This window comes from Amblyomma mixtum, chromosome 7 (assembly GCF_055824585.1).
Source record: "Amblyomma mixtum isolate Tamu chromosome 7, ASM5582458v1, whole genome shotgun sequence".
In the NCBI taxonomy this organism is placed as follows: domain Eukaryota; kingdom Metazoa; phylum Arthropoda; class Arachnida; order Ixodida; family Ixodidae; genus Amblyomma; species Amblyomma mixtum.
Genome location: NC_143018.1, coordinates 87,571,541 through 87,587,813, shown reverse-complemented (window position 1 = coordinate 87,587,813; position 16,273 = coordinate 87,571,541). Strand labels below are relative to the sequence as shown.

Sequence of the window (16,273 nt, the reverse complement as noted above, 5' to 3'; positions counted from 1 at the left end):
AGCGAACTCGATTGACAGCCGTCCAAGTTCGAAGCGGATTCACTATCCAACGGCTGTTTACGTTCGCTGCTGTGGGGTATCTAGTGTGCGTAGCTCGCGCCTTTTTTTTTTGTTTTTTTTTGCTAAAAGTTGCATTGAGGTTTCTTTACCGAAAACAGGGGCCGAATCCACGAAAGAGTTCGCTTTGGAACGCGTTCGCTTTGCCGTGACGTCAGTTTGACGTTGACATCGGCGGGAGAAAGGTGGGAGGAACACTGCGGGAGGACAACGGGGCAGGCAACAGCCAATCGGCTTTGTTGGGCGGTCCCATCTCGGTTGCATGTATTTTTAAGGAGCCATATGCTAACTTCTTTGCGTTTTTAACCTCTAAATGAATGCGTTTGGCTACAATACTGCAAATTTATTACTCAGAGCCTATAAAATAAGCATAGAATTTATTTTGAGGCGGTTTCAATGCTTCTTGATTGGTTTGTTTTCTTTTGCGTTCCCGAGAGGGCGCTCTCAATTGTGTTGTTTTATTTTGTGTTCGCGAGAGGGCGATAGGCATTTCGAGCGCAAGCACAACCTCGGTGCGCTTGCTTGAAAAAGAATTTGCTTTTTTAGGTCGTCCACGATAGATGGGATTTCTTGTCTTTGTTTCTTTTGCTCAGTGATTAGTGATGATGCTGCTGCGCATGCTCTGCTGGCCTTGCTCGGACCATGTATTTTCCAATAAACTTCAGTTGCTAGTCCAGTCGTTGTGGTGTGTACACTCTTCTTGTCCGTCGTCTTGTGTGACTGGTTTTTTTCGTTTACAATGTACCAACTGGCCCGCATTTCAACCCTTAGGCATTTCGAACTTGCGCGGGAGACTTTTCACGTGTCAGCACTTGTCAGCTTGACATTTTCACTAGTCGTCATGTCAACGCACAAAGGTTGTCGCCTGGGCCCGCACGTCTCGATGCGCCAGCGTGAAAGGCTCGTTGAGTTCATGGAGGAACATACCTACATGATGAAGCCTTCGTGTGAGCTCGACGCACCCGACGACGCCGGGGATGAGACCACGCTCAAAAAACTCTGCCTTGGCGCGGGACTTCTCCTCGGGAGTCGAAGGAAACGACACCCAGTTTTTCTCCGTGCCGACACGCACGATTGCCTGAGCGACGGCCAAAATCGTCCGGCTCACAGACGACTGCGGGAGCCGTATAGTTGCCTCGCTGCCGACTGCCGCCTGGAAGCCCCCGGCAGCGAAGAACCGTAGGGTGCAGAGTACTTTGCGCTCTGTTGTGAGCGCACTTTTCCTCGTTGGTCCAAGGTGGGGTTTGAGCTCTTCGCATAGCTGGCGTACAAGTAGCTTCGACAGCCTGAAGTGCCTTCGGAAAGCATCGTCAAGCATGTCGAAAGGATTGTCATGCACGCGCGACCGCCGGGGCCGCCGATCACATTCGCTGAGCACCGCGAACAACAGCGGGGCGGCGGGAGGTACCGGCATGTCTCTCCTCTCGCTGAAGCGAACGCCACTTTCAGAGTTCCGCACACAGCGACCGAACGCGTTCTCTTTCACTTGATTGACAGTCTCGTGACGTAAACAAAATCCGTGTTCCCGCCTCCCTGAAGTGACGTCACCGCCAGCGGTGACGACACACGACCAATCGAGCGAGGTGGCAAGAGAGAAAGCGAACGCGTTCCAAAGCGAACTCCTTCGTGGATTCGGCCCCAGGCTGGGCTTGCGGACCTGCGCTTTTTCGTGTACGCTATTGAAGCGCTAAAAAAATTCAGGTGGCACTTTGATTGTCTAAAGTGGGTAGAGGCGGAAGCGTTTTCCGCACCACCTTCGCTGTTTCTGTGGCACTGCTGGCGTCACATATAATTGAGTACTAATTATAAGTGATGGCAAATCACTAATTAATTGTTAATTACTGATTAATACCTGAATACTAATTAACTGCTAATTAAGGACGCTTAAGCTCCGCCTTTAGGAGTGGAACGCGACAGCGCGTTGTAGCGCTGCCAGGGAGTCCACGGAACGCCACCACCCGTTCGGCGCGATGCCTTGCCCTTTGAACGGAACGCTTTTTGAGGAAAGGAAATGGCGCAGTAATTCTCTGTCATCTCGCTGGAGATTGGCCGCTAGGGGGCCGAGTAGTACAGACGCACCCCACATCGGCTCCGCACAAAGACAGCGGAATTCGCCAATCGCCTGCATCATCGGCCCAAATTTCACCATCCACTGATCTACGAATGTGAGTGCCGCACGCCATCAATTTTTGGCCCGCCTAAGCCATTTTTCGGGCACCCACGGCCCTTTCTTTGTGACCTCTTCGCCTGAGCTAGGCCTCGCTCCGCTGGGAGCTAGGCCTACTGCGTCGGACGCTTCCGCCACCAACACCATCATGGAGGTGCAGGTGCAGGGAGAGGTTCTTAACCCCCACGACTACGACCCAAGGGACTGGACGCACATTCTTAGTGTGCCTGCCCGCTCCAAGGACGTCCTTTCACCATCCCGAAGCCAGGAGGCCGCAGCCTCTGCTACCGGTGCCCCCAAGTCTGCGCGCCTTGACAAGTCAGCGCACCTACAAGCAACGCGCACAGCTGCGCAGCGTTCGCGGCAGCAGCCGCCGCTTCCTGCTGCAGACTACAAGGTCGTGTTCAGATCACGAGGCGGGCTGCAGCTGGACCTGCTTCCAGCCCGACAACTACGGGAAGCCATCCTTCAAGCGGCGTCCCAGCTACACGAACCAACGCGTACCCAAATCAGGGTACACCCCGTAAACAATACGTGCACCTTAAGCACGCCCATAAAAGCTGACGCGCTTGCCCTGGTTAGCGTAACCAGCATCAAAAACCAAGGCAAGGACTTCGCCGTCGCAGCTTACATAGCCCCGCCGGATGGAGCGGTACGCGGAGTCATCTCCAATGCTTATTGGAATGAGACCCCGACAGAGCTCCTGCAAGACCTGATCACCGGCAACCCAGACGCCATCATCGTGGACGCCCGCCGAATGGGCTCCACGCGTTCCATCCTAATCACTTTCCGAGCTGGACCTGTCCCACGCGCCGTCCTTTATAGAGGAGCCCTCCACAGGTGCACACCCTATCGAGGGCATATAGACGCCTGCACTAACTGCCGCGTCCCTGGTCACCGGGCAGACGTGTGTGTCCACCCAAGATCCCATAAGTGCCCCCGCTGTGGGCAGTCCCACCCAAAGGAAGATGTGCCCTCATGCACCCCCAGCTGCATTCTCTGCGGAGGCCCTCATATGACCGGCACCGGGAACTGCAAGGGACGGGGCCGCAAACTAGCGTCCCCGAAGAACGCTCTCTCTCCTCCGGGTACATCGCGGCTTTCCCGCTACGATCAACCAGGCACAGCCAGCAGACGCAGCTCGACGGCTTCCCGGTCGCCTTCTACAAGCCGGCAGAATGGCAGCAAGAACGCCACGCGTCTCACCTGGGCAGACCGCGTTTCCGGCAAAACCACCCGTCAACCCCCACCACCCCAGTCCTCCCAGGCAGACCCGAGAGACCAGGAACTCAAGGCCTTGCGTGACGAGGTAAGCCGCCTTTCCTCTCTCCTAAGCACCCCCGCCCCCTCCATGCCCCCTCAACCCGCACCCCCTGTCATTAATTCGAGCTCATCATCCACAGACACTTCGAGCACCCCTCCTGCAAAGAAACAGCGCACCACAGACGCCACACCCCCTCCCGTGCCCCCAGAAATAGGCGCTAACTTAGCAGCGCTCGAAGCAAAATTTGACCATAAACTAAAGGAGCTAGACGCCCGCCTCGAGGCCAGATTCAATCACCTTGCCGCCGCCCTCACCGAAAAACTTGAGCAGCGCATGGACGCTATGCTTACCAAGATGATGGAGCTCTTGGAGCATAATCTTACCCATCGCTTCACCCAACTTCAAACCCCCTCCACTCCCCCCATCCTACCTCCACAAGCACAAAACACCTTCCCTTAGCCACACATACCAATTGACACCCGTCTTAATACCCTCCTCAATCCCCCCACCATCCAATATGGCGGGGGGAACACTAATTATCTCCCCATTATAACTTGGAACTGCCGCGGCTTCCGGGCAAAGCGCGCACCTCTGCAACTTCTCCTTCCCACCATCACACCCACGCCCCACATACTTCTTCTCCAGGAGACTGCACACCGAGCAACCCTCCCCAGCTACACATCTACACACTCGGATACCACTAACACACCCAGGGCGTCCACACTCATCCACCGCAGCCTCACCTACAAAACTCATCACATTACGTCTGAGACGCCCTGCGTGATCACGGAAATTATACATCACACACATTCACTTCCTTCTATATTTATAGCAAACATATACCACCCCCCGTCCCTGCCGATGGCCCCGCTAGAATCACTTCTGCGAAAGCTACACCATCTAGCAGGGAAACATCCCCTGCTCATCGGTGGGGACTTCAACAGTCAGCATACTGACTGGGGATACACAACCACGACACATCGAGGTCGCAGGCTCTGGCTGCTCCTGCAGAACCTCCAACTCACTGTGCACAACACGTTTCAGACGCCTACGCGGATCGGCAACAGTGTCAGCATGGACACCAGTCCGGACCTGACGCTGAGCCGCTGTATCCGCGGCGTTACCTGGAACAGAACACAACATACACTGGGCAGTGATCATTACATTATACAAATCACTGTCCCATACAAACCACCCCGTCACGCAAATATGACACACGAACTCATTAACTGGGATGCCTTTCGCGCTGCACGCACCGCCCTCCCAGACACTCCCATCGCAGACATCGATGCATGGGTGCAATCACTCAAGCATGACGTTCACCACAACACGCGACACATTGAAACTACAACCGAAACACCGACCCTTGACACACGCCTAGCCCACCTCTGGGAGGCTTATCACAGCATCCTGGAACGCTGGAAAGGCAACAAACACAACAGAACGCTTAAAAAGCGGCTGGCCGCGCTGCAGACACAAATCCAACAGCACTCTGAGGAGCTCTGTCGATCCAGCTGGGGACAGATATGTGACGGCATCGCCGGAAACCTGTCCAGCAAACGTGCATGGCAACTCCTCCGACACCTCATTGACCCCACACGCACCAAATCAGCAGCACAGCACCACGTGACACGCCTCACACATGAACACATTGACGATCCCGACACCCTTCTAGACACACTTCAAACCATATACACGTCTCCAGGCGGCCCCATCCCTCTACCGCACTACACAGGACAAGCAAATCCAACACTCGACACCGACATCACGGAGACGGAAGTCAGAGCGGCCCTCCTGACTCTCCGCGCCAACTCCGCACCTGGTGCAGACCAAATCACAAACTCCGTGCTCCGTAATCTGGATGACCAATCGATCACCCACATTACGAAATACTTCAACCAGTGCTGGAGGGAGGGTAACCTCCCGCAGTCCTGGCGCCACGCGAAGGTAATATTTATACCAAAACCCAACAAACCACTCACCATTCAAAACCTTCGCCCGATTTCGCTAACCTCATGCCTCGGGAAGCTCCTCGAGCATGTTGTGTTAGCGAGACTCACAAGTCACATGGCGGACAACAATCTCTACCCGCATAGCATGGTGGGATTCCGCCCTCATCTATCCGCACAGGATGCCATGCTGCAACTCACACACGACCTTTTTGACCCGCTTCTTCCAGGTCACACCAAGGCAGTCTTAGCTTTGGATCTCTCCAAAGCTTTTGATCGCATTGAACATCAGGCGATCATGACTGCTCTATCCCCATTGAATGTGGGTGTGCGCACGTATGCCTACATTCAAGCATTCCTGACTGACCGCACGGCTGAGATACACTTCGGCCCTCTGTCTTCCACCTCCTACACACTTCAGAGTATCGGCACCCCTCAAGGGTCCGTCCTTTCCCCCTTTCTCTTTAACATTACCCTCATCCCCCTCGCCCGAAAATTGGCAACTATTCCCCACCTGAAGCACACTCTTTATGCCGACGATATCACCCTGTGGACCACCCACGGCAGTGACGTCGACATAGAGAACACCTTACAGGAAGCAGCCACCCTCACCCAAAATTACGCACGGACCATCGGACTGTCTTGCTCCCCAGAGAAGTCCGAACTGCTCCTCATCCGGCCTAAGAACCACCGCTGTCCCCGCTCCCCCATTGCCATTGAATTGAATGGTTACCCGGTACCTGAGGTTGGCACCCTCCGTGTATTGGGCTTGCACATCCAGAACGATGGCAGAAACACCACTACCCTCAAGAAACTCAAGCAGGTTGCAGGCGCGATATCGCACCTCATCCGCAGGGTTTCGGGACATCATAGAGGCATGAAGGAGCGCGACCTATGTCGCCTCATTCATGCCTTTGTCCTCAGCCGTGTACTGTACACTACCCCATACTTACAACTATCCAAACATGACATAAACGCTTTGGATGCTTTGATTCGCAAGGCATTCAAGGTAGCACTTCATCTTCCCCTCAACACACCCACAGACAGATTACTAGGTCTGGGCCTCCACAACACGATCGGGGAACTGGTGGAGGCCCACCGACAGGGCCAATACGTCAGGCTCACAAAAACTTCCACAGGTCGGTATATCCTGGACTCCCTGGGAATCAAAATACCGGCCAACGACCCAACCCTTCTCGCCATCCCACGATCCCTACACCGAGAGCTTCTCATCAGGCCGCTCCCGAGGAATATGCACCCGTCCCACCATGAGCAGCGCCGCAGAGCCCGTGCGAAGGCACTCCATCGAGCGTACGGCCCCCAGCCGGACGCCGTATGGGTGGACGCTGCCTGCACGGGTGATGAAGTGACAGCAGCTGCGGTGAACTCCTCTTCATCCACCCTCCTCACACTACCTCTCCCTCCAGATACGTCCCCAGAGGCTGCAGAGGAAGCCGCCATTGCACTTGCTATAACCCGCACGGAAGCCCGGTATATTTTAACTGACTCTAAAACTGCGATTCTAAATTTTGCTCGAGGCCGAGTTCATGTCCCTGCTTTTGGCATACTGGACTCGCCCAATGCACCTCCGCCCCGCCAAGTGGAGCTGATATGGGTGCCTGCGCACTCCGGGAATCCCGGAAACGAGGCCGCCAACCTTTTAGCCCGAGGTTCTTTAAACCGGGCTCAGGTGGCCTCGGATCGGGGATTCACGAAGGATCGCATGCACTCATTCAGTGAGCTGACCCAGGCATACAAAGCCTCTCGCCAGCTCTACCCCCCTTCCCACCCCTCCCTAGATAACAGACACGCAACACTCTGGCGCAGATTACAAACACATACTCTCCCCTCGCCCCTTACAATAACCCACTATCATCCCTCCTTCCCCACTCCTGCTTGCGCCCTATGCCCAGAACCCTTCGCTTCTTCCCTCCACATCCTTTCCCTCTGCCCGGCGGACCCTCCCCCGCGGGACCTAGAGAACCTCAAGAACTGGGAGGACTGGGAGACCCTGCTGCACTCGGAGGACCCGGCCGTGCAGACCATCGCCACCGGCCGTGCTGCCAGTGTTATGGACCTCAGGAACATAAATACTTGAGTGCAGTGGGGTCGTTCGGGGACCCTGGGGCGTGCCCCGAATTCCTTTGTAAATAAAGTTTTCTCTCTCTCTCTCTCTCTCTCTCGCTGGACACCTGAACCGCACCCTACGCTTCCTTCACTCAGACTCAACTTAACGCTCTCGAGACTGCCCTTGTGGGCCTCTACAAGGCAGCTCTCAACCTCCCTATCACTACCTCTACCACTAAGCTCTTTGCCACAGGCCTCTCCCATCCTCTTCGTTCTCTTCTCAGTCTCCATCGTGACTCGCAGCTTGCCCGGCTTTCCCTTACCCGTCAGGGTCAGTGGTTATTGACTCAAGCGGGTATCTCGCCCATTCCAATCTCCCCGTTTACCTCTCCTATTCCCACCCCCGCCCCCAATCTTCGTATCCTTCCCCTCCCGACCAACATGTCCCCCGTCCTGCACGCCGGACGTCGTCATGCTGCCGCACAGCACCATTCCCCTCTCTTTGATACCCAGGGTGTAGCTTACACGGATGCCTCCTTCGTGGCTCCTCGAGGTTCCTGCGGCTACGCCCTGTACCATCCACACCTCCGTGCTCCTGAAACCCACACCAGCGGGCCGTATCTACACCCTCCAGACGCATTGTCCCTCGAGGTCCTCGCCATTGCGCATGCCCTGCAGTCATTTTCCCTCCTTCCCTCTCTCCAAGAGTACACAGTCTATTCGGACTCACAAGCCGCTATACACCACATACAGAAACGCACCCTGACCCCTTCTCTCCAACAGGAGGTCGAACGAGCGGTCTCCGCACTGCAGCCTTCCATCGTTTTCCGCCGCTGGGTCCCTGGGCATTCAGGGATTGACGGCAATGAGCTGGCCCATCAGCTCGCCCGCGACACACTTTTCCGGGCACCGTTGATCCCCTGGCCCAAGCCCTCGGAGGACGGTGGGAGACTCACCCTTCGCCGCACCATAAAAGAGGTCTACCTTGAGCTCCGCCTCGACAAACGCCTTTACCCTCCCCCTCATCCATCACTCACGGTGCCGGAGTCGCCTTCTTCGGCACATCAGATGAATGCAGTTATCACCCCGTCCCGCCTCTTCCTCTATCGCTATCGATCGGACCCTTCCTGTCCCAACTGCCCCTGTATCTATGCGGACCTGGCCCATTGCCTCTTCTATTGCCCGGCTGCTCAGCAGTCGGGTTCCTTCCCCCCACCCTCTCTATCCATCACCACCTGGCTCGACTGGCTTGGCGCTGAAGGGGAAGAACAGCGGCTTCTGGTCGCCCAGGCGGTCGAAATGCTCGGCCTGTAAATTATGGTCGATTAAAAGTCTTTACTACAACTACTAAAAAAGATAAAGAGGAGCCGTAATGAAGAAAATTAAAATTGTATTTGAGGAAAGGAAATTACGCAATAACTGTCTCACATATCTCGGTGGACACCCGTCAAAATTCAGGGGGGCACTTTTTTGACCTAAAGTGTGGTCACTGATGTGTGGTTTAGATGTTAAGCTTCGCCGCTAAGAGTGGAACGTGACGGCGTCTTGCAACGCTGCCAGGGAGTCCATAGAACGCCATTGCCCATTCGGTTCTACGCCTCGCTCGTCGGTAAATTGGTTTTTGAGGAAAGGAAATGTATCTGTCTCTCATTTGTCGGTGCACACCTAAACCTCGCCGGAAGGGAAAGGAGGAGGATGAGAGTGAGTGAAGACACCGTATTCACTAGACGCGCCTTTGTTCATTCCAAACCATCGAGCTGGCATGGCGGAGTGGATAGCACGCTCGTCTCTCACGCCGAGGACCTGGGTTCGATTCCTGAGCTCGACCAATTTCTTAATCGGATTTATTTTTTTATATGGCCTGACTAGTAAAGCTAATTAGGCTAATTGGGTAATTAAGCAATTAACTAGGCTCAGTCCCACTTACTTGGTGCATCACTATACGATCCCTTCAATTGGTTGCATGGTTACTAGCCAAAGTGCAATTGGCCCCGTTTGAAATTCGCGCACTGTGACGTCACGACCGTTTTCACCAATTGAAAAGCGTGACATTTTCTGTCGACAACTGCTGCTTACAACGATGAGACATTAAAGGCTTCCGCCTTAATAGAGCTCTGCATTGAGTATTTATCCCTGTTCGCATAAAACCTGAATGGCAAACAAATTTTAATCGAGGGAAACATGTTTAGGCATCTGATTGTTTACTTCAGATGATAACATTCATCCAGTTTCGAGTAAACCGTATTTTGGATTTGATAGTCCTTTTTATAGTTCCGGCTCATAACTTTTTGCAGGGTTTCGTATTTAGTAAAACGCAGGTCCGGTGAATAAATGTTGCCGCAAAGATGAATGAATGCTGCATTTTCACGGCGTATTTAGAATACTGAGTCTGCCCTTGGGTTATCAGGTAAATAGTTCGGGGACGGTGACTGTGGGAATCGCTTGCTGCCGCAGCTCACGGCGCGCGCTAGAAAGAGCACCGTTTTTTCTTGGCTATATTTTTTTACTGGGTTACGCAGCCAGCTTTTTAGATACTTTTTGTTTGCGATCAAGTGAAAAAGTGGTTTAAAAACCTCGGAAAAGCGCCCACGGTCGATCGGTGAAGCGCTAGGCATGTCGCCTACAGAAACGGAGTGCGGCTTCGCCGCATAACTTCGGTTGCTTGACAGGCAAGATGGCGGAGCAACGCTAACTCTAGTGTTTATACATATGCAGCGCCTCTAGCGGGAGGAGCGAGGCGCGGCGTGCCAAGCGGCCGCCGTTACCCGACGAGCCGAGTTGATAGCCCGTCTCTCGCTCCTAGTATGACGTCACGCTGTGACGTCACTAGGCATGGTACGGCGTCAGGTGTCATTCTAAAGGTCAAACCTGCCAAGTGGCCGCCGCTGCGCGATAGGCCGTTCTTGGGAGTAGTATTGCTTTCGCAATAAAAGAGTGAGGAATACGTGCCAATGAGAAGTGGTGCGGATTAATTTTACCACCAGTGCACGCACGCGACTTTTGGTTTTGGCCCACAGTCGCGCCGTTTCGCGTGCTCTCTTGCACGACCATACTGCGCATGCGCGAGGAGCAAGTGACGTCACTATACACAGCTGGCGTGCCTCGCCGCGCGTGCGCGCTTGCCTTCCTTTCCTTAAAATTATCGGAGCGTAAAACGTGGTCAACGCCAACGCCAGTGAACACAACGAACGCCGACGGCCTATGGCTTCAGCGCCGTGTTTCTGGCACAGCGTTGTCAATGCCAACGCATGCAGCGCACACCTGTCACTACCGCCACTTAGCTTAAAGCACGGTTGAGATGCCTCTAGTAAACTTTTAGGAGATAATCCACTTGTACATATTTAATCGGCTTTTAGTTTCCTGAAAGAAGCGGCGTTCTTAAACTATAATATAACAAAAACTATAAATTCGAAAAATCCTTACCCTGTGCTTTAATGCATTTCGTGGTGCACCTCATTCATTTTCGGAGGCCTCAGAAGAAGGCTGGGGTCTTCATTTGATTTGTTGAGCTCCTCAAAGTCCTTGTCTACAGAAGGACTGCCGCTGAGGACACCTATTTTTTTAAAGAAATTATACCACGTGTTTGGCGCATGATGTTCTGAGTTTTCTGCTCCATAAAACCCAATACAGTACAATACAATACAGTGCAATGCAATACAATACGATACCATACGATATGATGCGATACAATACTAGTAGACGCCACTCCACTTTCAGGGTGTTACTTTCGGACATCTCTGGAGTTCGATGCGAAGAATCTGATGCTTCATGCGTGCCATTTGAGGAAAATGTGTGGAATAAAACTCGGGGATGAAATTTGTAGCCCTTCTACAAGGTGTCCGTCTCGGAGGTATCCCCGAAACGCGTCTTTTCAAAATAAGGACTGAGCGCTGCAAAACGAAACAGCTCTACTCGCGCACTGACGTGAAGGTGAGGGAGTATTGGCTCAATAAAGTCGGCAAGGTGTATGGAGGTCAACCTGCGCGAGACAAAGGATAGGCAGAAACTTCTCAGTCCGCGACGGTCACCTGCATAATGTCATCTTATGTGCGTGTTTGTCTTCTGCAATATTTAAACATCAAGAAATACCGAAGCTTTAGTTTTCTGAGCTCGAGCTTGTCTTACAACTTACACCGCTTGTCTTGTAAAACATTCACTCATACACTCCGCTCTTTACCGCCCCTGAGCCTTTCGTGGTTTCTTATAGCGACCTAATCGGTTTCTAATTGGCTACGGTTGGTGGCGGTAACTTTGATTCATTTGTTTCGAGCGTACGCGGCAGCATCAATGCAGTATAGAGTGAGCAGACGATGAATACTGTGCATCGCCACCAGGAAACTAAAAAGAAGCAGATATAACACTTTGATTACAAACAAGACATTCGAAAGTTCTAAGCATGATTTATAAGCAATATTCTCAACCACAATGCTAACCAAATACCTGCCGTAAACTTAAGGGATTGATGATCCGATCGAAGCTACCCCCGTTATCTGACTACTTTATCCATGGTTAGATGTTCCTCTCCGGTGTCGTCAAGAGCCGAAGTTGCGTCCGCTGCACGTTAAATGTCTCCCCCATTCATCTTAACTCAATCCTGCCTCCTCGCCATCCCACGATCCCTTCACCGACAGCTCCTCATCAGGCCGGTCCCGAGGAATATGCACCCGTCCCACAATGAGCAGCGCCGCAGAGCCCGTGCGAAGGCACTCCATCGAGCGTACGGCCCCCAGCCGGACGCCGTGTGGGTGGACGCTGCCTGAACGTGTGATGAAGCCACAGCAGCTGTGGTGGACTCCTCTTTATCCGCCCTCCCCACACTACCTCTCCCTCCAGACACGTCCCCAGAGGCTGCAGAGGAAGCCGCCATTGCCCTTGCTATAACCCGCACGGAAGCCCGGTACATTTTAAGCGATTCTAAAACTGCGATTCTAAATTTTGCTCGAGGCCGAGTCCATGTCCCTGCTTTTGGCATACTGGACTCGCCCGATGCCCCCCCCGCCCCGCCAAGTGGAGCTGATATGGGTGCCCGCGCACTCCGCCAACCCTTTAGCCCGAGGTTCTTTAAACCGGGCTCAGGTGGCCTCGGATCGGGGATTCACGAAGGAGCGCATGCACTCATTCAGTCAGCTGACCCAGGCGCACAGAGCCTTACGCCAGCTCTACCCCCCGCCACACCCCTCCCTAGATAACAAACACGCAACACTCTGGCGCAGACTAGAGACACACACACTCCCTTCACCCCTTACCCTAGCTCATTATCATCCCTCCTTCCCCACTCCGGCATGCACTCTATGCCCAGAACCCTTCGCTTCTTCCCTCCACAATCAATTCCCTCTGCCCGGCGGACCCTCCCCCGCGGGACCTAGAGAACCTCAAGACCTGGGAGGACTGGGAGACCCTGCTGCGCTCGGAGGACCCGGCTGTGCAGACCATCGCCACCGGCCGTGCTGCCAGTGTTATGGACCTTAGGAACATAAACACTTGAGTGCAGTGGGGTCGTGCGGGGACCCTGGGGCGTGCCCCGAATTCCTCTGTAAATAAAGGTTTCTCTCTCTCTCTCTCCTGTGCTTTCCTAGCTTCGACCACCTGATCACTGCAAACTCCTTAACCTTCCCCACCCTCCCAACTTTCTGTCGAGTCTTGCTACTCTCTATAACTTTCCTTGGATTAGACGGCATTACTCTCTACGAACATTCCTTTCCTTGCCTTCGCATTACACGTTCTGCCCGTGTCCAATTCCTCTTATTAATTTCGGCTAAGATGTCATTAACTCGCGTTTGCTCCCTGTCCGGTTCTGCTTTTTTTCCTGTCGCTTAACGTTACGCCTATTATTTTCTTTTTCACAGCTCGCTCCCGGGTATGTAATTCACTTTCAGGCCTTTCCGCATGTCTTTAAGTTGCGTCTTCACTGCTGAGCGAATACGTGTTAAATAGTTTCTTTTTTGTAATGTTGGTCAGTTGCTGTTCATAAACTGAAGCTTCTGCGAAGCGCAGTGCTCTTTTTTCTTATTTTTACGTATTTAAATCTCATGGTTCGAGTCAACTGTCACATTCACACCGCCCATAAGGTTATAGGGAAATGCGCAGATATATCTAATGTCTATATAGAGCCTTAAAAAAAAACAACGAAAAAGCATTTGAGTTAGTTCAAACGTCATGCATACATTTTATAACGATGGCGGAGGAGAGGCATATTGAAAGCTTATATAAAATATCCGTGGGAAAGGCACAGAGACCATTGTCCTGCAGTGGAAAAAAGATGGAATCAAGGTGGATGTCAGAGAAAGAGACAGAATATCTTCACTTCTGTTCACCGCGTGTTCACGAGCGGTATTCAAAGGGTTGAAATAGTCAATGCATAGAGAACAGTGCAGTAGCTTCAGATTTTGTGAGGACTTAATTATTACAGAATAACATGAAGAAATCTCTCTGTGAAAATAGCAAGAGTTCAAAATAGGCGGCGTGGTATTGGAAGTGGCAAGAGAATACACCTACCTAGGACAATTAGTGGCCACAAATTTAGCACATGAGGGTGAAATAGCTAGGAGAATAAAATGGGGTGGTGTGCATTGACAGGCACTTTCAGGTCATGAATAGCAGCTTACCGTATCCCCGAAGAGGAAAGCACACATTGATTGTATCTTGCCAGTACTCACCTATGGGGCGGAAACTTGAAGGCTAACGAAATGGCTTGAAATTAAATTGAGGAGCACGCAGCGAACTGTGGAAAGAAAACTTCATAAGTGTAATTTAAGGGAAATGACGAGAGCAGAGTGCGTTAGTAAAAAAAAATCAACAACACGATTCTCTGATACTCTAGTTGAAATAAAATATATTAAATGAACGTGGTCATGAAAGGTAAAACTTAAAATTGATAACCGATTGTCGCTTAGGATAGCGGACGGGGTCTCAAGGAAAGGCAAATCATCGTCGCTTTCCAGAACCCTGTAAGGGTCTGCCGGGAGCAGACGAAGGGCTCCTCCTGAAAATTTTTACAAATACAATTCTGTTCCCGGCAGTATTGAAGCACTTCAACACAGAATTTGATGGGGGCTGCAGCCTGTGTGGAACGACGTACTCGGACGTTTCCCGCATGGTCTCGGCCTGCCCTTCCAGTCCGCATCCACCCAATCTTTCATCTCCCACCCTTCTAGGGAGGCCTAGGAGGCGGCTCTGCTCAGCTGCTATGACCTGCAGTCCCAACGGACCTTGGTCGCAAGGGTGCGAGCGGCATTAGACGGCGTTGGGGCTCCGGAATAGGAGCTCCACCTCGATTTGTGAGGACCAGGGCCAATAGGGCCTGGGCCCAAACACCTACTTGTACATAGTCAACAAAGGTTTACCACCAAGGGGACAGCAGAGAATCTGACTGGGAAGCCTGCGGTGTCCGGATAAGATGGCCGCAGTTGGCGCAGGAAAGGATTGATTGGAGGTATATGGGATAGGCTTCTGTCTTGCCGTGGGCGTAGATAGTATTATGATGATGATGATGATGATGATGATGAAGCTGCATAGCTCCGCAAAAAGGTGGATGAGAGGCCTGTTCACCTTCCAAGGATTAGAAGCTGCAGGGGTACCATAAGTGTCCTGCAGCCTGGTGGAACACCTTCCTTCAAGCCTTGTGATCTGGGTTGACTTTGGAATATGATTCTTCGTGCACGGTGAGGCTTGAGATATGTGCAGTGTAAACTGTGCGCAGATTTTCTAGAGTGTAATATATTGTCACGTAGTGGTGACTGCAGTCCGGCGAACAGGAAAATAGCGAGAATGCCTTCTAAACGAAATTCTTTAATTTCCGCCAAGCAATCGTGCTTGGCGGTCGTCGAACAGAATGCCCGCCGCTCTCAGCCGTGATCTTTTTAAAGCTGACGGCTAACCTTCGAGATAAAGCTTGGAAAGTTACTAGAACACTCTGAAACAACGTAGAGTCGGCTCCGCCTGGATGCGATGAATCGAGATAAATCTAGGTGCGTCTTGCATCACAAACAAAGCGGTAAAGCGGCGTGCCGGCAGCTTTGAAGAATGAACAAACAAACACTACAAATATTCGCCGCATTACTCCCCTCTCAAAGAAGCATCGATCCGATGCTTTAGTATATAATGCTGCCACAAACTAAAACGGATTGTGTAAAAACAAACACCAAGGGTCTGAACACAATGTGCTTTAGCACGCATAATAGGGCTTTAGACGGACGACATGGACAACTGGTCGTACGCGGCTTCGCTGGGATGCAGTCATTTCGTCAAGGACGACTTCATAGTCCAGTTCACCTAGCTGACGAAGAACCTTGTACGGGCCGAAATAGCGGCGCAAAAGTTTTTCACTCAATCCTCGGCGGCGGATGGGCGTCCAAACCCAGACTCGGCCTCCTGGCTTGTATTTCGCGTTGCGTCTTCGTAGGTTGTAGCGTCTGGTAGGGCAAGCCGAAATTTTGCGCCCTGAAACGCAATAGATTTCCAGCCATGAATCCTCAGCGTTCCTCTGAAGACTTTTCATGTGGTTCACTCGAAGTGTGCGTTCACGTGGTCGAACTGATCTCACTGGAGAATTTACAGGATAATAATCGGCTGTATTTCGGCTTCCCGACGTGGTAGTGTGTTGATTTCTGAAGCTCTATATACAGCTTCTCAAGCTCTGATACACTGTACGGCTTGCCTTTCTAGTTGTAAATATGCGCTCAGGTGGAATTTAGCAGTAACTATCCCTTTATTTACAATTCACTTCGCTATCCTTTGTGAAGCCTCCTGGACGCGATGGTCCAATACCCG

The 16,273-nt window shown here is 52.2% G+C and overlaps 1 protein-coding gene across 1 annotated transcript in view; it reads left to right on the top strand.

Annotated features, from left to right (window-relative positions):
• Nucleotides 1-2,091: 2,091 nt before the first annotated feature.
• The window catches only part of LOC149336736 (uncharacterized), a 32,038-nt gene continuing 17,856 nt past the window's right edge, over nt 2,092-16,273 (top strand). Inside the window, exon 1 of the mRNA XM_089553084.1 lies at nt 2,092-3,533. Within this exon, the coding sequence (XP_089409210.1) occupies nt 2,373-3,533 (1,161 nt within the window). The 5' untranslated portion in view covers nt 2,092-2,372. The remainder of the gene's footprint in view (nt 3,534-16,273) is intronic.